Here is a 24,764-nt window from a genome sequence, read left to right on the forward strand (position 1 = left end):
TGTCAGTGGCTAAAACACTGTCTAGCATATAACAGATGACCCATAAATGTTTAATAAACTATTGACTAAAAACTGGAATTCATCAGAATCAATACTGGCAGTGGAAGAAAACATGCAAACTCAACAGCTTAGAAGCAGGGAAGGAAAAAGGCAAGTCATGTAAAAAAAAAAAAAAAGGCAGTAAAATGGTTATCAATTCTTACCTGATCTAGCTTAGTCTAGGTACAGATCTTACAAACCTTACAAATCTTACAAAACTTGAAGAAGTTTAGTCCAATTTGGTCCTAAAACAATCCTAACCAAGACTGTCAAGTTTACTTGGCACCTAACCAGTGTTTATGGTCTGGCATTAATCTTACTGTCCTAAACATGGTATGCTCCCCTAAGCACATTCATGCTTACCAAGCCTTGACATGAGCCCCAAAGCCCCAAATGACAAGTCCCAGATTCTAGGCTTGCTGTCCAATTGCCTATAGGAAGACTCTCCTAACTTTAGTTGACTCTATCTACCATGATAATCATCTAGTCCCTACCAAGTCTCTTCGCAGATAAGCTAGAAAATAGGAGCTATAGGCTTGAATCAGTATGCACCCAGGACAGCTCTTTCTGGATCAAAGACACAGTAAGCAGTCTAACAGTAGGTACCACCGCCACTAACACCATGACACTCCCACTGCCATGCCCCCAGAACTAAATTTGTCACTCACTCTTGAACATTTTAATTTGGACTGTATATTACCCTCAGTTTTAAACATGGTTATTAAGTGCTTGTTCCCTTAGGTCAGTGTTCCTATTCTTAGTCCCACTCATTTCTGGCTCAAATTCTAATCTCAACCAGGTTTTTGGTGAGGTCTATGTCTCACTTTTACATAAACCAGTTATCTCATAATTATTTATGTTCCACAAGTTCTTATGTAAGGAATAATAGCATTATCCTTTTATAGACAAGAAAAAATGGTCAAGGAGGTTAACCAATTTGGGCAAGGTTACAAGTCACTGAAATGCCACAGCTAAGATCCAAACTCAGTCAAGTATATATTTATTACGCTCTGTTCCCTATTCACTTTTTGTAGCACCAAGACTTGATACTTAGCAGATACTTCACCAACATTTGTTTAACTGATAGGTTATCTTAAATGTCTGGTTTTTAAAAATCTAATGGGAATTTCATTTCAGTGTTTACCTATGTAAAACAGAAATACACACAGCAAAAGCACCCTTTGCCAACCTCCCCTTAATCCATGTCCCTAATTAACCAACTCTTCCCATGACCTCAGAAAAGCGTACCCTGTAATATACTTGCACATATGTGCTCTGCCAGATGAGCTGTATTTTACCAACACACACACACACACACACACACACACACACACACACACACATGCTGGATTTGCTACCACATCTATTTATGACAACTGTACTTGTTATTAAAATTACATAATTTAAATGAATATATGTAATCCAATAAAATGTGAATGGAAAAAGAGTTGTTTCTATGAAAACTAAGCTGATTGCTTTAGAGTGACTGCACAAAAATAATTTGTGTATCAAAGTAGGTGTAGGAGGAATGAAAAAGAAAGTATAGAATTCAAAGATGACAATGCATTGAGGTTTCTTTTCAAGTGTCTCAGTTTTTGCTATATTTTTTTCAAAAACTGGAATATTATAGTTCATGCAAGATTATGGTTTGGTTTGTGCAAGAAAGAACATGTATGTCTCCAATCACTTGATCGTGCTTAGTTTTAGAATAAAAGATTGATATACAGTTGTACATTTATATGTCTTAGGTTAAAAAAATATCTAGGATTTGCACATATTCTTTTTCAATGATTTTCCACTTAATAGTCTTTTATTGATTAAGTCAGATTAATTAAAATTTTTTTTTATTATGCCAGTGGGCCTGGTATCAGGTAAGACCCTCTATGCAATATACTCCTTTTAGGAACACTACATGGATAAAACACTATACAACATCACTTCTAGCACTTCAAAAACAACCTGTTTAACACCAATAAAACGAGATACCCTATGCTGAATTTTCTTCTGTACTGAAATTTTGTTAAAAATTCAGTGCATGTGTTACCAGTAATTATTTTAAATGTCTCTTGAAACACTCATCTGAATTCTGTTCCATTTCTAAAAAGATGAGATACTTCTGTCTCAAATAATTCTTACTTGTGCAACACAGAAGTTTCATGAACTGTTCAAAGCCATTCATTCAAAATTATCTGATATTTCTTAAATTCTTCTGAAATGAAAAAGTATTAATATTGACAGTACTTTTCCAATTCACAAAATCTCTTAAATTTGTAAGCAATATCAATTAGTTAACAACTTCATAGCTGCTATGATGTTGAAAAAATACTTAACCTTTCTAGGCCTATTTCTTCTATTTAAAATTGGGTTAATACCTAACTTACATGGCATAAAAAACATCAAATGAGATACACATGCACACACAGAATGCAAAGCAAATAGTTGAAGATATATACATTTGAAAATTCTGTTTAATACATATCCATATATACACACACACATTTATATTTTTTTATATCTAAAGGCAAGTTTTTGCTTCTGGTTTGTGTTTGTTCATTCATTCGTGGTACTGGGATTGATGGACCATGGTACTGTCTGTTTTTATTTTTGTTTGTGGTACCCAGGGGTACAAACCACTGAACTGCATCCCCAGCCTTTTTTTTAGACAAGGTCTCACTAAGTTGACCAAGTTGGCTTGAACTTGTGATCCTCCTGCCTCAGTCTCCCAAAAAACTGGGATTACAGGTATGCACCATCACTCCAGGCCAAAGTCAGGTATTCTAACAATGAGGAAGGAGCAACAAAGGTACACGAATTCTCTGAAAATATGCAAAGCTTGGTGTACACAGGCTTACATGCTTACGAAAGGGTCAACAGTTTTTCATCAGATTTTCAAAGGCATCCATGACTTCCAAAAGTTCAAAAGCCTACTTTATGGTAGACTTTAGCTTTATTTTCTCTATTCCCTGGATATATAAAGTTTATAAAGTTTGCTTGAAAACTCTAGAGTTTGTTAAATTTTAATTTACTCAGCAGCAACAAGGAAGTTGAATTAAAAGCATAGTCACGGGGGCCGGGGTTGTAGCTTAGCTGTAAAGCACTAGTCTAGCACGTGCAAGGCACTGGGTTCAATCCTCAGTACCACATAAAAATAAATAAATAAATGTCCAACTACAACTAAAAAGATATATATTTTTTTTTTAAAAAAGCATAGTCATGATAAAAATGTTTTTCTTCTCTCTTTAGAAAAACTAAATTACTATAAATTTGTTTAGCTCAAATTATCATCCAACTTTGCCTTAAATAAAATCAAAACCCAAACTTTAAAAACCTAGCAAAAAAAAAAAAATCAGTGAAACACACACACAAAATCAGAGAAACCTGAAATAGCCTTATTGCTTACATAACACAGTAACACTTGTTCCTTCGTTGGAGTTAATTTTTGAAATTACTCATTCCCTCATTCTGACTCAAAGTCAACAGCCTTCACTTCAAACAGCTATGATGTTGTTTCAAACTTGTATAATAAGGAGATCATATGGTGCCATAGAAGGGAACAAAACCAGGAATCACAGAAAGAAGGGTTATGGTGCTGTGCTAACTCTAGGGCAGGTGGAACTCAGCATCCTATTGTGCTATGAGTTCTCCAGAAAAACATGAAAATCCCAAAGACACTTGCTTCCTTATGTTCTGCACTTTATTATTAAAATAGAAACTTAAAAAAAAAAGGATGTCACTTAGCAAAAGATTTTATTCTAGATCTAATGAGAAAATATACCAACAATAAATATTTGAATTACAGAAAATTCTGTCCCCACTTTTAGCACTCTAAAGAAATACACACTCAGAGCAGTTCCACTGTAAGGCATAGTCATTTAAAACTTCAGCTTAACATTTTAATAACACCAGATAACTCACTCTACCATGCTGCTCCTTTACTTAAAAAGTGTATGGCACTTTACAAGAATTACTTAACAAAGTATAGACAGATAAAACAGAGGCAAGAGCAGTTTGGTATATCTTGATATGCAAAATTTCATTTTTTAGTTCATTGGAAAATACTTGTTATGGAACGGGCAGCTTATTTTAAGCAGTTTTACTTCTAAACTGCCTTTTCCGAAACAAGTGCTTTTCAAAGGACTATTAAAATAGGGCTTTACATACGGATATCCCTATGCTAAGAGACAATCCTCCCCCTCTAAAAAAATAAACTATACAAATGTTAAGAATTTTTAACAAGTCTGCCAAATGCAACTCTTAGAATATATTTCTATAAGAGCTAAGCAATGTAAACAAAAGGCAAATTAGCATGGCAAGAGGTTTTCTGAAAGGCTGTGACTAATATTTCAGAATAGAAATGTGATAGTTATTAAAAGAAACATGAGAGTTTTCTAATTCCTAATAGGCCATTGTCCCCATTGTGAGAACTACTACAAATAGCATTCAGGGCTGAACTCACAGTTTGGTCTCTTAGGCCTAAATCATCTTTAGCAATTTTCCCCCATGTGGCCCATTATGTGAATCAAAGAACTCAGTAATTCATTTGATGAAGGTAGATATAGGACACAATTAGAGCCATGCATGCACTAAAATCAATAAAGAAGAAGCAAAAAAGAAACCAAGATAAATTCTTGTTGAAAACAATGCCCCAGAATCCAGCAAATAGTTTGACTACATGAAAAAGTCCAGAATGAGCTGTCATGTCAATACTATGATTTCAGGACACATCCCAACATGTTCTTTCATGCTAACCAACATTCATCTAGCATATGATTAATATACCTTTATATACCACCCCAATATTCATGGAGGTTTTTCAAATGCTTTACCTCATAAACAGGATTTCCAAGCAACAGCTACTGAGACGAACTGGAGACATTATCCCTGCCCATATTTCACATTTAACAAACCACAGCATGTCTTAGCAAGTTCAAACACAAATTACAAATATTTTGTGGTATATTTCAATTAGCTAGAAGGGATAAAAGATTAAACCCTGAAGTCCTGTTTGTGCAAGCAGAATTTACAAATTATTTAAGAATTTACTTCTAAGTTCTTTCTATTGTCTTCAAAACACAGTGTTCCAACTAAAAAGAATATAAATAAACACAAATATTTTGAAGGCAATTTGGTATCCAATTTAAGGAATTTAGCCTATGAAATTTTTGAATACAAATATCAAAACATCCATTCACTATAGCATTTTTATAAAGGTGAAAAATCATACATGCTACCACCATATGGGCTACCACCCAAAAGAATGATCCAAACCTACAGGTATTATAATATTAAAGACCAAAATACTTTGTTCAGTGAAAAAAGCAAGCCATAGACCAAGTACAAAAGAAACATAATTATCACGTAAAGAAAACTCTGTGTGCGCACACACATACACCTTTGAATGAATGCATAGGAAATGGTCTGAAAGGATTCATCCCTACAGATAACAGAAGTTACACTCTGGGGAAGAAGAGTAGATCAACATGTGTAGGTTAGGATAGGTCAAAAAATCCGAGGAAGAAATTTCACTTTTTATTCCACACCCATTTGTATTATTTGGAGGGGAGGAATATATATAATGTTTTTTAAGAAATAAAGATACAGTGTCAATTTTTAGCTAAGTTGCAGAATTACTTAAAGAGAATGGCAAAACAGAGAAAAAAGACCACTGGAGGTCAAAAACATCCTTTCTAGACTTTACCCTTCAAAGGAATAAAGAAAAATTCTGGGCAGTATCAATCAGTAGTGATAAATGAATATGACAGTATTTTCATGAAAGAACAAGCAATACTCCAAATACTAAAGGATTTGTAACTCAAATCTTTAAGAATACAAAAGATACTGAAATCATAAACATTATTAAAAAGATGCAATCATTCCAAATGTCCCTTAGAATTACAATCTAAACAACAAATCCTGCTACTTTGGTACAAAATATATACTGTGTGGGTATGCTTTTTTTGATTTAAAAAACTGCATGTATAAAGAACTAAAAGATGTAAAGTGTTCGCTCTTACCTGTACATTTTCTTCTGTAACCTGAATTTCTGCAGTGTAAACATAATCAATTAGCATCCTCAGGGTCCAGCCGTCCACCTCTTTTATCCGAACTCTCTTTGCTCGGCTCTCACTCATCTCACCTAAAACACGAAGAAGTAAAGTGATGGTAAAGCCAGACACTGCTATGGAAATATCAGTGCCAAGACAGACGGATCCACCTTCTTGCCACACTCTGTATTAGGAAAGCAACATGACCAGCCAATTTTGCTACCCTAAAACACTCCCCTAACTCTCCCAAAAGCTTACCTGAGGCAAATCACAAAATGTACTTCTGCTACCCACTTGTACCTGAAAAATCGCATCATAACAATGAACATGTCATGTGTCCAGTTGCATGAACTACAACACCTGTTGCTGTATTATCAGTATCTGATGCTATCCATGCTTTTAAACAGTGTATTTTATGAATTTCTAGACATTACTAGAAGAAGAATGTCATTTCCTTTGGCTAATGGCAATAAGCACTTGCTGAAAAGGACCCACTTGGTTAGTTCATTCATGCAGCAAACAGATGCCTGACAGGAGCCTATGAGGCCTATACCAGAAACAGAGACTCAACCCTCAGTGGGAGATCAGAAGCCTTATGCAGGAAACAAGGAAAAAACAAATTACATAAGATGCTGAGATTAGTCAATGGCAAAAGCTTGTTACAGAGATCTTCCAGCCCACATTCAATTCCTGTTTGTTGTTTGCAATAACCTCACCCTGAGGTCATTTCCATACCAGGTACCCTTTTGCCACACTGCCTGACAAAAAGTGGCACAAGACTTCCTCCTAATACCCACTGTGGAAAGAAATAAGGAATTAGAACAAGAGGCAAAACAGAGAATGGATGAGCTCTAAGCGAAGGGGGCTTGAGGAAAATAGGAGTAGGTTTGAGGGTCTAAGGTGTATAACAAAATGGCCTAAGATATAAGAAGACACAAGCAATTGGATGTGGAGGAAAGAAAATCTCAAATTTTCAAATCATAAACTAAAAAGGCAATCCAAGAATAATTCTGAGTGCCATGAGACACTCTCAGCAAAAAGATCTGCTTCTAGAATTTACTAGGTTTTAAAGTTAAAGAAGCTGGGTGTGGTGGTGCATGCCTCTAATCCCAGCCACTCAGCAGGAGGATCACAAGTTCAAAGCCAGTCTCAGCAATTTAACGAGGTCCTAAGCAACTTAGTGAGACCCTGTCTCAAATAAAGAATCAAAAGGGCTGGGGATGTGGCTCAGTAGTTAAGCACCCCTGTATTCAATCATTGGTATGTACGTATGTATAAATAAATTAATGAATGAATGAATGAATAAAGTTAAAGGCATAAAAAATGATGCCACCATTGATTTCCTTGACCTCAATCTATTTTTCTCCCACTAAAAAATTATAGTAACCTCAAGATTTCTTGAAAATTCACTTCTTTTTCAGGTGTGGTGTGCTGTTGGTGATCATAAACTATCAGAAAAATCTATGGGACTTCATAATTACACAAAATTCTTTGCAAACACAAACCCTGGGAGGAAAGAAATAATAATCGTGATGTACATTTAACGGCATGCTTCCCCAGAGATTATCTGACAAGATCTCAGAAAGAAGCTATTCCTCTTAAAGCCAAAATATCTTGAAAACTACCCTGCTACTTCCCAGGGGGAAAACATTCATCTGTACTACAGGGAAGGGGGCTGTTAATGAGAAGGAACACATGGCCTATACAACAGGGAAAAAAAGAAACTGCAGATTCTTTTTCTTTCTCTTTAACGAAAGAAGAGAATGGAGGAATATGGAAAAATAATTCATCTGTTTATATGGCACCTTCCTGTATTCTATATTTTGTGGACAGATGGGGTTTGCATAATCTGAAGTTAGGACACTATGGTGAGTCCCACTTGACTGTATACAGTAGGCTGTGTCTAACCACCTCATGTACAGGGCTCCTGTGAGGTGCAACGTCCTGCAGGGCCTGCAGCCATCTGAGCATAAAGCCATGAACCTAGTTCTGAGGCATGACTTAGCTTAGACAAAACAAAAGCTGACTTTAACTTACATACATGACTGAAAACACAGCCCCCTGTCAAACAATTTTTAATATTATGGATTTGGGGGTATTGGAGATTGAACCCAGAGATGCTCTACAACTGAGCCACATCCTCAACCATTTTTATTTTTTTGAGACAAGTTCTCACTAAGTTGTTGAGGCTGCCCTCAAACTGGCCATCCTCCTGCCTCAGCTTTCCAAGTCACTGGAATTACAAGCATGTACCACCATGTGCAATTTAATATTATCAACTTTAAGGTATAGCTATACTATGTACTTTGTTAGTTTGCATATTTCCTTATGTGTCATTTTTTAAATTATTTCCTCTGAAAATTTATCTGCTTCCAACAAATTCAATCTCAATAATATAGTGCTTTTAAAACTTCTTAATCTTTATTATTTCATATTAATTTTAAAAATAGTAATAAAAGCAAAAAGCTTGCCAACAACTGCATTAATAAATTAAAAATTCTAACAATTATGAATCAAAGCACATACTAAAGAGAATTGTAAAAGCTACTTATAACTAATTCTCATTGTCATTGTTACATAGTATCTTAGTTACTGCCCTTTGCTGTTTATAGAGGAAATCTTTAAACAGTATGTTTTTGTGAGATTTATATTTGATAATGCATTTTTAAAAAGCTAATGATAGTGCACAGTTTTTCCTGTACCATTTGTAACTTCTCACAGTCTCCCAACACATTAGTCTTTTGTTTATCTGTTTTGGTCATATATCTCCAAACCCATAATTAGATAACTCTGAAGATATACTGAGATATCCACAGGGATACTTATGCTAGAAACCTGAGTAAGATTCATCTTTGACTCTCCCCTCTTCCTTACCTCCCAGTCCCATCAATCACCAAAGCCTGCAGAATTAGCCTCAGATGGATATGAAACCAGTTCCCCCACCTTCTCTCCATCCCTTCTACCACTGTGCCATTGGGGTCCTATCACCTCTTTCAACAGTACCACTCCCATTTCTTTTCCTGCTTCTTAGGCTAACTCCACAAATCTGACCACAACTCAAAATCCTTCAACTTCTCACAATTCAAGCACACCAACCCCTTCCATATCCAGCCTGATTCATTATCTAACCCTGTCTCTCTCCCCGTTTAGACTTAAAATACACAAATAAAGAACTGCTTGTAGTTTTCTACACATACCAAGCAATTCCTCACCTTTGTTGAGCTTTTTCCTGTGGCTCTCCTGCCATGTCCCCTTCCCCAGGTTAATCCCTACACACTCTTCAAGATTTAGGTAGAACCTCTTCAGGTAGCTTTATCTGGGGGTACCCCATGGATAGGTTAGGCCTTTATCCTAGATACAGTTGGGTTTCTCATGTAAATCTACTCTCTCAAAATCAACTCTTTACCTACTTTTCTACATCTGGGTTTTTGAGCTTGCTATGACAGTGCTTGACATACAGTAACCAAATAAATACTAGTTGAATGAATGAGTAAATAGATGAATGCAAAGTAAAATAAATGCCAATTTAAAATGTAGCATCTTTCTAGGAATACAGCTCAGTGGTAGAGCATTTACCCAGCATGTGTAAAACCCTAGATTTGGTCACCAGTACCACCAAAACAAAAGAAGAAAGCAGCAGAGTTACTTAACATAATTAGTAACACATGTTAGTATTAATCTTGAACATGGGTACTCCAGCTATGAAGGATTTAAGTGAACAAATATTTATTGAAAATCCACTCTACATTTCAAACTGAACTAAGCACTTCCACAAGCAAATACTGTGTCATCTCTACATAAAAAATGAAGTACTCTGAATTGTAAAAGCTTAAAGACAGATGCTATATATAATATATAAATTATATAATAAGAGATATGCAACAAAATATATGCAAGTAAATAAATAAAAACATATATAATAAAAAGATAACATATTGTATTAATGTGTAATATATATGATATATATCTTCAGAATACTGAAACCCTGAACAAACTGGTAACTTCATTTATCAATTCTGATAGGATAAATGGAAAGTGAATGAATAGGTTTAGGAGGACAAACCCTAAGATCTAATTCACTAAAAATAAATAAATTAATTAATTACTTAATTAATTCTGATTCCAATTTTTATTATTGTTTACCAGTAAAAAGTTCTGGGGGAAAAAACACAATACAGAAGCTTTGACTATTCTGAATCCCTAAGAAATTAGAGACAAATTGATAACTATATTTAATAAATAAATTTTCTTCCATTGTTTTCTACTTGTCATTTAACCCTTTTGTTCTTTGTGGTCTTGGGTTACAAAGAAGCTACTGGCACACAGGTAATTTCAGTCTGCCAAGGTGGCCCCAAAGCCCCAGAACTCTCTATGGTGGTCATGCTACACAAACTCTACAAATGATCTAAGGCCAACATGGTAACCACATTCCCCGGTCAATTCTGTTTAGTTTGGAGAGCTTCTGGAAAGGTTTCCTAGCTCCTCAAAAGAGAGGGGGAAAAAATACTCCTTCTGTTTCAAAATGTTGGTATTTCACTTTTGTAAGCACATTATTACATTCAGAAGGAGAATCAACCTTAGGATAGTATCTCTGTTGAGGAAAGCAGGGTAGAGAGAAGGAAACAGGTTCCTAAGGAAATTATCAAGCGGCAGATCAAGTCAGGCCTGGTGCCCAGCAACTTTCTTACTAAACCCTTTTGAGTGGTATTTTCTATTGCAGCCTGAAGCATTCTGAACTATGTATGCTCTTTATGTACAATGTGCTATTTAATTTTTTTCACAGCCATCATCGCTATCAGAAGTTATATTTTCTGTACAAGTTTACTGACTTTCTAACCTTTCCTCCTCTCCCTGGGTAGAACAGTGAGAACAGGGATTTGTCTGCTTTGTTAATCTCTATGATCCCCAAAGTCTAGGAAAATGTCTAGCACATGGAAGAGGCTCAATAAATACTTCTTGATGAACAAAAGCAGAAATGTTAGACAAACATGACTACACATACAACTTTTAAAAACTGCATTTCTTAATCATTCAAATAATCATGTCTTTTCCGATTCTAATTTATCTTACTGAATCATGTTCATTGTGACAATAGTAATCAAAAAACACAAACAAAAATGATAGAAATAAAACTTTTGCTATTTCCCACCAGATTTCCGAAATTTTAGCCCTATGGCACTAAATAAACAGCTTTTTAAATACCACCTTTATAACAAACGAGTAATCTAAAAACACAAGAACCCAATTTCATGCGTTCTTTCTCAAGTAAAGGTTAAACCCGGCCTTGCTCTAAATAGGCTCACACTTCACAAAGTAAAACTGTGACTACATCATGGAATTATTTTTCACCTCCCTTCTCTACTCAAATACTTGGAACTACAATGAGTAACAGAATTCTATTTTAGGTATTTAATTTGAATGAAAATTTCACCTATGGTTTATGGTAAATTAAAAATAAGGGCCAAGAAAGAACAACTGCACACTCCTCATTTCCAAATAGGCTTGTCACCGGAAAACAACCTTGCCATGAATAAAAGAATATAAATAGACACGGTGTTTAAGAGGATGGAAACATCCAAAGGTCTGCTTCTTGAACTTACTATATTTTTTACAATAAAGTTTAACAAGGTTGAAACCATGAACAACAGATAAAGAAATAATGGGCTGGGCACAGCAGTGTACACCTGCAATCCCAGCAATTTGGGAGACTGAGACAGGAGGATTGAAAATTCAAGGCCAGCCTCAGCAACTTAACAAGGCCCTGAGCAACTTTGTGAGACCCAGTCTCAAAATAAAAAATGAAAAGGGGCTGGGGCTGGGTGCAATGTAGCACACCTGTAATCCCAGCTCAGGTGGCTGAGACAGGAGGATTGCAAGTTCAAAGCCAGACTCAGCAAAAAAAAAAAAAAAAAAAAAAAAAAAAACATGATTCTAAGCAACTCATGAGAACCTGTCTCTAAGTAAAATACAAAATTGGGCTGGGGATGTGGCTCAGTGGTCAAGTGCCCCTGGGTTCAATCCCCTGTACCAAAAAAAAAAAAAAAAGAATGGGTTCACATTCACATTCTGGCAAAAATCTGTATCATTTTTAACTAATCTCTATAAACTATTTACTATATAGTGGATTCAAAAACAGAAGAAAAATGTATAAAAACTGTCAAAAAGGTTAAGAGTACCTACGGCTTAAGAGCTCAACATCATTAGTCATTAGGAAAATGCAAATTAAAACTACAATAAGATGCCACTTCACACCCACAAGAATGGCTATAAAACATAAAAAAAAAATTTAAAAAGACAGACAATAACACATGTTGGCAAGAAGGTAAAGAAATGGGAAACTATGCATTATTGATAGCAATATAAAATGGGAGAGCTACTTTGGAAAACAGCTTAGCAGGTTTTGTTTTGTTTTGTTTTGATACCAGGGATTGAACCTGGGGCACTTTTACTACTGAGCCACATCCCCAGATCTTTTTTTATTTTTTATTTTGAGATGGGGTCTCACTAAGTTACTTAACAACTTGCTAAGTTGCTGAGGCTGGTTTTGAACTTGAGATCTTCCTGCCTCAGCCTCCCCAGTCTCTGGGATTACAGGCATGCACCACCACACCCAGCAGCTTATCAGTTTTTTAAAACGCTAAATATAAATTGACCATGTAACTCAGAAACTCTACTTCTATATATGTACTCCCAAGAAATATGAAAATCTATGTCCACATAAGGAATTGCATATGAATGGTCACAATAGCATTATTCCTAATAGCCAAAGACTGAAATAACATAATGTCCATGAACTGATAAATGAACAGTCAAAATGTGATATATTCATAAAGTGGAATACTATTTAGCAATTAGAAAGGAATAAACTTTCCTTTTAAACATATGGATGAACCTCAAAAATGCTATGTGAATACTGAGCAAGAAAAGGAATGCAGGAGGCATCACAATACCTGGTCTCAAATTATACTACAGAGCTACTGTAGCAAAAACAGCATGATCCTGGCATCAAAACAGACATGAAGTTCAACATAATAAAATAGAAGACAGAGAGACAAACCCAATTTATACAGCCATCTGATACTTGACAAAGGTGCCAAAAATATATGCCAGAAAAAAGATGGGCTTTTTAATAAATGATGCTGGGGAAACTGGATGTCCTTACTTAGAAAAATGAAATCAGACCTTTATCTTTCACTCTGCAAAAAAGTCAAATCAAAATGGATCAAAGACTTAGATATTAGACCAGAAACCTTCCAACTGCTAAAAGAAAACAGAGGGTCAATGCCCCATTGTACAGATGCAGGCACAAACTTCTGCAACAAGACCCCTAATGCTCAAAAAATAAAACCAAGAATCAATAAGTGTGATGCCATCAAATTAAAAAGCTTTTGCCCAACAAAGCAAACAAGATAGTGAAGAGACAGCCTCCAGAAAGGGAGAAAATCTTTGCCAGCTACTCCTCTGACAGGGGAATTATTATTCAGAATGTATAAAGAACTCAGAAACTTCAATGCCAAAAAAGCAATAGCCCAATTAATAAATGGGTAAAAGAACTAAACAGAAATTTCTCAAAAGAAGAAACACTATTGGCCAAGAAATACATGAAAAACTGTTTAGCATCTCTAGCAATCAGGGAAATGCAAATCAAAACTACACCAAAATTGTATCTCATTTCAGTCAGAATAGCAATTGTCAAGAACACAAACAATAATAAATGCTGAAGAGAATGTGGGGGAAATGGTACATTTTTACATTGTTAGTGTGACTGCAAATTAGTACAACCACTCTGGAAAGCAGTGTGGAGATTCCTCAAAAAACTAGTAATGAATCACCCCACAACCCAACTATTCCACTCTTTGATGTTTACCCAAAAGATCTAATATCAGCAATACCTTAGAGATACAGCAGCAGAATTCACAATAGACAAATTATGAATCAACCCGGATGCCCATCAATAGATGAATGGATCAGGGAAATGTGGCATACATACACAATGAAGTTTTAATCAGTCATAAAGAAGAATAAAATAATGACATTTGCCAGTAAATGGATGAAAATGGAGAAAATCATGCTATGTGAAATAAGCAAAATCAAAGGTCCAATGTTTCTATCATATGCAGAAGCTAGAGCAAAATGAGGGAAAGAGGCAGTGGGGGAGAGATGGGATATCAAAGATAAAGGGAAGATTAGTGGAACACAGATGTAGGAGAAGGAGAGGGAGGGAGGGAGGGAGGAAAAGGGGAGGATCAATGGAATGAATTTAACAAAGTCGTGTTATACGCTCATATAAAGATAACAAAGGGAATTTCATTTTTATGTATATGTAGAAGGAGGAAGTTTAATAGAGTAGAGGAGGAAGAATAGGGGAGGGAGGAAGAAAAGCAAAGGGGGGAATGGGCTTGAAATAAAGTTACTTGCATGTATGATTTTGTCAAAATGAAGCCATTATTATGTATAACTATGATGCACTAATTAAAAAAAAAAAAGAAGAAAAATGCTATGTGGGGAAAGTGTTCTAAAAATGATTATTGAATTGTACACTCAAAATGGATAAATTTTTATAGTAGTTTTTTTGTTGTTGTTGTTTTCTTTTGGTGCTGGGGATCGAACCTAGGGCCTTGTGTTGTAGAGTGAGGAAAGCACTCTACCAACTGAGCTATATCCCCAGCCCAATTTTTATAAATATATAAACTACATCTCAATAAAGTTGGGGAAAAAAACATAATTGAGACATTCAATTCACTTCCAACAAGCCAGAAGCAATAGCCTCATAAAGACGGCACTTTACTAGGAAATTCCTAAATTAGGCCAACATGTTCTAGATTGGAGCCTCTTCTTACAAACTCTAGAAAAGTGTCCAGGAGTAATAAATAAGATATAAACCAAGAGACTGAAGTGAACCACGGGACATAATACTCTGCCTTGCTCAGTTCATTAGTAGTGAGATCAGCCTCAGCTGAAGGAGCCCTCTCAAATTACTTCCTCCACTTGGCTCACAGCCCTCTGCTGTCTTTCATCCATTTCTGATTATTTAATTCTGTTCAGGAACAGCAAAACTGCATAAGACTGAAAAGTGAGGGGACTCCAGCCTCCTCTCTATTTCCAAGACACATGGAAAGTTTTCCCTAAGTCCATTCTTTCCCATGGCCCTTCGTACAGTTTGGATCTGGAATGTCTCCCCAAAAACCTCATGTGCAAGACCCTGCCGTAATGTTCTGAGGTGAAAAGACTGAATTATGAGGAATATTACCTCACTGGTGTTAATCCATTTGCTGGATTAATAATTTGAATAGACAACTGCATGGTAACAGCAGGCAGGTAGTACAAGGCTCAAGGAAGCAGGAAACTGGAGGGGTGGCCTTAGGAACTATACCTATCCCTGGCCCCTTTCACCCACCTCTCTACCTCCTAGTTGCTATGAGCTAAGCAGCCTTCCTCCATCATTCCCTTCCTCCAGAATGTTCTGCCTCACCTCAGATCCAGAGCAATGAAGTCCTCCAACCAAGAACTGAGAGATCTGCAACCGTGAGCCAAAAATAAACTTCTCCTCCTTTAAAATTGTTCTTGTTAGGTGCTTTGGTCACAGAGACAAAAAGCTGTCAAACAGTGTACTGCACCGACCTTCTGTGTACGTGAAACATCAGAACCCTTCTCTCAATGCTGCCCATCACAGTCCGTACCACCTGTGCCACTGGTGTGGGAACATAGTCTATACACACTATTACCTATTTTAGATGTGCACATCTCATTTCCCCAACTATTACTGGGGCAGGAAACACATTCATATTGATTTTGTATTCCTTGAAGTATTCTGTAATATGTTAGGCACAAGAAATATGTAATAGTCTTGAAAGTATAAATAGCTTTCTGTTTTTGCCTTTTGTCATCATTTTATTTAAATTTGTATTTTCTGTTTGGTGTACCAATACAAAAATGATTATAAATTCACTGATGGAAGAAATGACTTCATTGCTTTATACATCAGTACAGTTATCTTCCCCATCAAAGGTTTTACTTTTTATGGTTTCAGTTAACCACAGTCAACCATAGCCTAGAAATACTAAATGAAGAATTTCAGAAATGGGATTCATGAGTTTTAAATTGTGCACCATTCTGAATAGCATGCTGAAATCCAGGGTTACCTGCTCTGTCCCACCTAGGACATGAACCATCTTTTTATCCATCATATCCATGCATATATGCTACCCATCAATTAGTCACTAGTAATTGTCTGGATTACCAAATTAATTGTCACGGTATCTCAGTGCTTATTTCAAGTAACCCTTATTGTACCTAATAACGGACCCAAAGCATGAAGGCAGAGAAGCTGAAAATTTCATTATAGTCTGTTGATGTAATTGTTCTACATTAATATAATTGTTCTGTTAATAATATTACTGTTGTTATTTTCTCACTGTGCCTAATTTATAAATTAAACTTTATGGTATATATGTAAGTACAGGAAAAAAAACAAAGAACAAATAGGGATTGGAACTGTCCACAACTTATGACATCCACTAGGGGTCTTAGATGATATTCCACATGAATAAGGAATTAAATTTCTTTTTTAAAAAATGAATTTATGAGCCAGGCATGTTAGCACATGCCTGTAATCCCAGTAACTCAGGACAGTGACATAGGAGGATCACAAGTTTGAGACCATGGTCAGCAATTTAGCAAGATCTGTGGCAACTTAGTGAGACCCAGTCTCAAAATGAAAAATAAAAGACTGGGGATATAGCTAATTCATTGCAAAGCACCCCTGGGTTAAATCCTCAGTACCAAGAAGAAGAAAAAAAAAAAGGAAAGAAAGAAAAAGAAGTTATAGCTTTAAGTATGACAGGCATAAGTCACTTATTTTCCCAAAGTATTAATGCTGTATATTTTTACAGATGCCAAAGTAAAATGTAACCTTATAGATAAATCACCCTGTTTTCTTGTATTTCCAAACAAGACATTAACATTTTAATAAATGAAGCAAATGTGAAAATCATTTAAAAAATGTAAAACAGTAAAAATTGCCTTTTTTGCCCAAGTGCAAAAAGCTGTCATAAGTACTAGGAAAGCAAAGTGAACAAATATGCACAAATATTAAGCTGGGAATAGACCTGTGAGTATATGTATATACATGTTTACTGATCACAACAATGAAAAACAAAAATGGGCAGGAATTTAGAATGAAGCAAGTGCATTTTTTTCCAATCAAATTCAATTTTTTTTCATAAAGTAAAATGCTAATAACAGGAAGAAAAGCTCAAGACTGTATACATTAAAAAAATCCAAAATTAAATATGTCATACCTGTAAACATGGCGTGAAAATAAGGACTACAGGCGGCCAGCACCACTCTGTGAGCAGAGATTTCCATGTCTTCTGCCACAATTGTGACATCACACAGCAAATTTTGACTGTTCACAAAGCAGAGAGAAAAAAATTTAAATGCCTCTAATAATAAATATATTAAACATCCTATGAAAAACTATTAGAATAAAACTCACTTTTCAAAGTTGAGACTAACTTAACCATTCTTTAGAACAGAATCCCTAAACATGAGGAATACAAAAAAATAGTTGTGATAAAGGCCCAAAAAACCTTGGGCCCTCACTCAGAATGTTGCTTTTGTTTAACCCAGAAATCTTCCAGAGTTGATTACCAATTTCTAAACTAAAAGAAATTCTGGCAGCAAACCACCAATGAACTGTGTAAAAGGAGAGGTAGTTTAAACAACAGACTACCAGCTGAAGCAGGAGATGGCAGTCTGACATTAAGGCTAATTGTTGTTGATGGTCACTGGTCTACATGATGGAATTTCTGAGTTCATTGTACTATTGTCTGATTATTTTATTTGAAATTATCCATAATTAAAATGTTCTCCAAAACACATTCAAGATTTATTCAAATACTATGTAAACAAATGAGCAAAAAAAATTTTTAATAAAAAAAGGTCAAAAACTAAATTGAATCAACACCCCCCCACGCCTCCAAAAAATAAAAAAAGATATTGGAAATGACCCTGGGTCATCAAACAACGGTAAAATTACATTCTGTTACATATGCTGCTTAAAAGGCACTTGGGCATTTTAAGCTTAACTTAGAACATTTTACCAATGCAAAATGTCTCATTCCTCAAAACCAAAATACACTACCACACCACATACAAAATTAAAAAGTATTTTGTTACCTCAAAACAAACCATTATTCAACCACCAAATTATACCTACAATTTTAAAACATCTACTTTAATTCCCTTAAAAACTTGTGGGAGCACTTTGTACATGCTATATGTGGTGCTAGAAAAGACTTCGCCAAGAAACTAAGAATGTCACAGAATATTTTTTTGGAAAAAATACCGCTGACATTTATTCTAGAACAAGAAGGTCTCAAAGCCTAAATCCTGCCTTGCTGATAGTCATGTCATGAATGAAACAGGAGTGGTGAATGTAAACATCTTTTCCATACCCCAAATATCCAAGCACTGAACTGCTCTATATAGAGAGTACACATCTCACACTGGGCCCCCCTCTTTAATAATCCTGCCTATTTCCAGAAGTTTCCTTCGGTAACTCCCTAGTACCTTACAAGCAACATTTTCACATGAGGTTACACATGTCCTTCAATTTTCCACCTGACCATACTGCTCACAAACTTGTTCCCATATGTCAAAAGTCACCTGTGGACTATGTGTGGACCAAAATGGCATGGAAGCCCATTGAATAGGAAAATTTGGTATTTGGGAACTTCCAGCAGCAATCCTGCTGGTAAGATTGCCCAGACACATGTGAGTCCTATTTAGCTCTGCCAGGTCCTACACAGCACAGGAGATGGGGTGACCTACTGTAGCCACACAGCCTTTCAGAGATGGGTGGAGCCTGCCAAAATGCCAATCAACCCTGGTGACTGAAAAAGACATCATGAACCAAGATTCCACCCTGAAACCTTAACCCTGCCTTTGATGTACCCCCTTAAATAAAGAACCAGAGCCATTTTTTAGTTTTTCAGTTCCAGTTCCTGTGTGGGCTGGACCTATTAGGTCTAGCTCCATGCTTCTTAAAACTATAATTCTGACTTTGTCTTATTTCCTCACTAATTTTATTTCAGACTTTATTTTCTCAGGTGGCTTACTCCTGACCAAGAAAAATTACCCTGGCAAGGTGCTGGCCGCCGCGCCCTACCCATGGGGCTCACAGTGAAACTTTCTGGAAAGCAAACTAACATCTATTCTCCCTCTAGCCCAGGAAAAACTGGGAGACAAACAAGTACCACAGCAGCAGTGATGACTGCCTTCCAGGGCCTCATCATCTCTAAGCGGCTTTGCCATTTAGATTGAAGTATGGCTCATGGGTGGTACTGATTTATTGGCTCATGATGCTGCATGAGACATCAAGCAGGTCCCATATCAAAGTCAAAAAAAGAGGTACAATGTCATTAACTTGGAATTCCTCTAGATCAAACAGAGAACTAACAAAGTCTACCCATCAGCTCAGAGAACAAAAAACCACTCTACATTCTATAAATTCCATGGGTTCACAAACAATGAGAATGAGAACGTCAGCAGCATTTTTAGGAGTGGACTATGCAAAATCTTCAACTGCTTATATGTTTTCAGTTGTTTCCACCACAATGTTATATAGTAGGCATTATTTTTATTTTGACCCCCAAAATATGTAGCTGGGGAAACCAAGGTTAAAGAAGAATAACCTAAGGCTAAGAATGGTAAAGCACTTGCCTAACATGTATTAAGGTCCTGGGCTTAATCCACAACACCACAAAACAAAACAAAAGGTGAATAACCTGCCTAAAACGTCCCTGGAAGTATCAATATTAGCATTCAAATCCAGAGAACCCATTCCAGAGTCTCTTCATACTACATAAAACCAGCTGAAGCTGGGTTTTAAGATTTATTAAAGCTTGAGTGAAACAGGGAATAGAAATTATAAATCTAAAATATCACAATTTGGTTTTTGACATGCTATATATTAGAAACTATTTTTTAAGTTCTATATGTAGCTGATAAAGGGTTATTTCTAATGGACTTTTAGTGCTACCTCTACAGAATATTTAGAAAAATCAAATATTTATATATTCATTCAACAAAGCACCTCCAAACCATCCCTGCCCTTTAGGCAACCAGCAAAAAGGACTGACATTACTAAATGACATTACTAAAGTGGAAAGCAATACAATAAAGATGCTATGAGAAAAGGGGGCAACTAAATCAGACTAGGGGTCAGAAAAGCTTCCAGTAGCTACTATTTAAGTTGAGTTCTAAAAACAAAGTGTTAGCTGGATCAAGGAGCAAGAGATTCCAAACACAAAAGAAGAGAACAGTTAAGTGCTGTTAAGGCCAGAATCGGCAAAGCACAGCAGGGGAACTGCAGACCAAGAAGAGTGAGGAGAGAGAAGGCAGCAGGGAAGGAAGGTGGGCAGTTACACAGTCTCTCTAGAATGGGACCAGCCAGGGTTTTCTGGTGATCAGGGGTCTAGACACAACTCAAAAATGAATCAAGTGCATTTTTATGTGCACATTCCTTTTGTTGATAATCCCTTCTACTGCTCTCCTTTCAGGATGAAACTTAAGTGGAATTACAGTTGAATATCTCAAAAATCACACAATTAATTACTCAGCTTCAATTACCATTACTCATTGATCTAATCTTTCTAGAAAACACCTGCTGACTGTCACATAATTAGCCTGACCTTACTGGCTTATTAGATGATATTAGCTAACTAATAAGGTAAATCATCACCAAAATTATATCCAGTCACACCCTGGGTTAGGTCCCAAGGAGTCTAAGGGCCACATTACAAGTCAAGGACATACTTAGTTTTAGTGTTCAGTTTTTCATCCTTTTATCTCCAGCAATAACATATTTTATCCCCCCTAAAAAGGTTTCTTTTTTGTTTCATACTTTTTTCCCCCACTTTTATTGGTGCATTACAGTTGTACATAATGATCGGATTTATTGTTACATATTCATATGTGCATATATTATGACAATATAATTTAGCCATTGATACTCCCCAGCGCTTCCCCCTTCCGTCCCACCTCCCACTCCAGCGCTTCCCCCTTCCCTCCCCACCTCCCACTCCTTGGCACCTTTCTGCTACTGATCTCACTTTGATTTTCATAAGCTCCAACTTTTTTTTCTTTTCTCCTGTCTAGCTTCCACATATACGAGAAAATATATGACCCCTGACCAGAGTTTAACTTATTTTGCTCAAATAACATAATTTCATTTTTCTTTGACTCAGTAAAACTCCATTGTGTATATATTCCACATTTTCTTTTTTTTATTAGTTGCTCAAGACAATACAATGATCTTGACATATCATACATTTGATTCAAATAGGGTATGATTTCTCATTTTTCCACATGTACAAATTGCAGGATCACATTGGTTATACATCCATCCATTCATCCGATGAATGCCTAGGCTGGTTCCATAGTTTGGCCATTGTGAATTATGTTGTTATACACATGAGTATGCATGTATCATTGTAGTATAATGACTTTGATTCTTCAGGATAAGTACTGAATAGTATAGTTAGGTCATATGATGGTTCCACACCTAGTCTTTTGAGGACTTTCCATACTAATTTCCATAATGGTTATACTAATTTACAATCCCACCAACAGTGTAAAAGTGTTCCTTTTTTTCCACATCCTCTCCAGCATTTATTATTTGTATTCTTGATAACTGACACTCTGACTGTATGAGATGAAATCTCAGTATAGTTTTGATATAAATTTCCCAATTGCTAATAATGTTGAACATTTTTCATATACTTCATATTTCTTCTTTAAACGGAGGTATCTGTTTAATTCATTTGCTCATTTATTAATTGGGTTGTTTGAGTTTTTGATGTAAAGTTTTCTGAGTTCTTTATATATTCTAGATATTAATCCTCTGTCAGAGGAGTAGCTAGCAAAGATTTGCTCCCATTCTGTGGGTTCTCTCTTCACACTCCTAACTGTTTCCTTCGGGGAATAATGTTTTTTAAAACAGTACTCAAAGATGACAGACATCTGACCAATCTTATCAGTGTGTGCCACTGAGTGTAGTACAATGAGTACAAACCAATGTGTCCATAAGTCTGGCCCTTACCTTTTTCAAATGTGCATTCTTACAAGAAGTTGAATGACTTTTAGGTGAGGAATAGAGGACTACAAATGTAAAAATCTGGCAATAAAACAAAAGATTTGTTTTAGCAGCCCATAACCCGAATCTACCAAGATTTATTTCCAAGCTTCTGTTCCTATTATTCGGAATCTAATCAGAAATGGGCTGTAGAAATAAAAATACTTTCAAAATAAAGAAGTAAATTAAATTGTTATTTAGCAAAATTTGCATTTCTTCATTTGTTCATATCCAGACAGTGCTTCCTGGGTGCCACACACTGTGTAAGCTTACCATAACAAACAAGAGAATATCTGTGAAAGCAAAGAGTTCACAACTAAGTGGGGAAACATACAAGGAACATGTAATTATAAAATGAACTCATGATGACACAATGGGGTAAATGTGGGGTGTCTGGGAACACACAGGAGACACCCAAGCTGATGGGAAAACTTCAGAACGGAGGTAGCTTCCAAGTTCAAATTTTTTAAAAGAATGGGAATTAAACAGACCTTATGTAAAACTCAAATGACTCAGATAAAAAGAAAAGCACTTCGTCTCCTAACTGAAACAATAGCATGAACACTGATTCTTCTGGTGGGGGGAGACTTCGAAAATGAATGAAACTTGTCAGAATATATCAAGACTTCCTTTGGTTTTCTGACATAAAAGGAATGAATTCCTAAGACTAGAAAAATTTATCACTGCTTTTAAAATGCACAGTGCATATCTTCTTAAAGTAAAATGTGTCAGCAGACTCTGAGATATCAAAAATAATTAGTTGTCATATGAAGCAAGAATCTACTTTCAACTAGAAGTGGGGGTGGTGAGGAAATTACAAGGCATCTGTCCCGCTTTCTTCCTCAGGTGCCAGTGAAAACCTGGAGGCACTTCTTATCATGTGGCGAAGAATCAGAATGGCACCTGAAGCACCACTGGCACCTAGTAAGATGAGTTGTCAGCCAGTATCCATGAAATACACACACACCAGAGCCGAGGAACGTGCCCAAAGTCAGCACCAGGGGAATAGCATCAGGTGCTAGGATAAAGAAACAGACATAAAAATAAAAAAGAAAGGAGGGAAGAGGTTAGAAGCCAAAGAAATTAAAAACTGGTTAGGAAGCAGAGGGTGAGCGGATGTGGAGCCACTGTTTGGGACATGGCCCCATGATCCAGTGCTGGCTATGGGTACCTAGGGAGGTGGGATAGGATGATGAGTGATAACGTGCTGATTTAATCACTCATATTTAACCAAATTTCCTATGGTTGACAATATCATTTATATAGACAAGCAGATACATCTGGCTAAAGAGCAGCCAAGCCCTAGACTACGTAACATCATTATCTTCCTTTTCTTCTTCTTCGTTTTTTTTTTCCTCTTAAAACCATGATGGTAAGTGGCATCTGAAAATTCTTGGATTAGGGTAAACCTAGGTGTTAGGTTTAATCAGATTCCTGCCACACTGAGTCCTGAAAAATAGTACCACCCTCTCCCCCTCAAGAGATGTACACCTCGTGAGATTTTTCAAACACAAAGCAGGAAGAAGTGATAGTCAACTTGGAAAGTCACAGGAAAACCAATTACACTCAATGATTTAGAAACTGCTTTAAATGAGTAAAGGGTCCCAGAACAGAGGATCTATCATTCTTTTCAGATAAAATGAAAATAGCAGAATGAGCATGAAAAATGACGAAGTGGAGCACAAGAACACAATGGGGAAAGCATGCCAGTGAATTATCTGAAGGAAAGGGACATGTCAACATTTAGGGACTTGCAAGAACTGGGTTACAACTGAGAAAGGGAGAAGATGATTATTTGGAAATAAAATTAAAGAAGATATTAGGGACAGGAGAAAGACAATAGGGAGAGGACAGAGTTGAGATGAGAAAACTAAAGGCTTTCAGAAGGGAACTGGTCACAAAGGGATGAGCTTCCAAGCATGTTGGTGAAAAGCGTGGCTACAGGATAGAAAAGGTAGAATCTAAACAAAGGAAACTTCCTCATTATAAGTTTGTTTTTCAAACTTGGTGAATTAAGCCAAGCACAGCGGCTCATACCTATAATCCCAGGGACTCTGAAGACTGAGGCAGGAGAATTGCAAGTTCAAAACAAGCCTCAGCAACTTACCAAGGCCTTGTCTCAAAATAAAACATAAAGAGGACTGGGAGGGCTGGGGCTGTAGCTCAGCGGCAGAGAGCTTGCCTAGCATGCATGAGGCACTGGGTTCGATCCTCAGCACCACATAAAAATAAACAAATAAAATAAAGGCATTCTGTCCATCTAAAACTACCAAAAAAAAATTTTAAAAAGGGCTGGGAATGTGGCTCAGTGGTTAAGTACCCCTGTATTCAATCCTCGTTGCCAAAAAAAAAAAAAAAAAAAAAAGAAAGAATTTGGTGAACTAAATCACAAGAAGATACTCTTAACTACAGTAATCTCCAAGGAAATAGCCGTAGTAAGAGCTTCTGAATTTCTGATTAAGACTGGATAGTGAAGGCAACTGAGGCAGCAGTCTTTGGTATGTAGTAAATATTCAGCAACAGAGAGAGGAAGGAAAGGAGGT

At 36.3% G+C, this 24,764-nt stretch overlaps 1 protein-coding gene across 5 annotated transcripts in view; it reads right to left on the reverse strand.

Moving 5' to 3' along the window:
- The window catches only part of Klhl2 (kelch like family member 2), a 95,904-nt gene that overhangs the window by 53,428 nt on the left and 17,712 nt on the right, over positions 1-24,764 (reverse strand). For all 5 annotated transcript variants that reach the window (XM_026395836.2, XM_026395837.2, XM_026395834.2 and 2 more), the window contains exons 3-4: positions 17,384-17,490; positions 6,054-6,175 (exon numbers count right to left, since the gene is read on the reverse strand). In XM_026395836.2, the coding sequence (XP_026251621.1) occupies positions 6,054-6,175; positions 17,384-17,490 (229 nt within the window). The remainder of the gene's footprint in view (positions 1-6,053; positions 6,176-17,383; positions 17,491-24,764) is intronic.

Source organism: Urocitellus parryii, chromosome 14 (assembly GCF_045843805.1).
Source record: "Urocitellus parryii isolate mUroPar1 chromosome 14, mUroPar1.hap1, whole genome shotgun sequence".
NCBI classification, from domain to species: domain Eukaryota; kingdom Metazoa; phylum Chordata; class Mammalia; order Rodentia; family Sciuridae; genus Urocitellus; species Urocitellus parryii.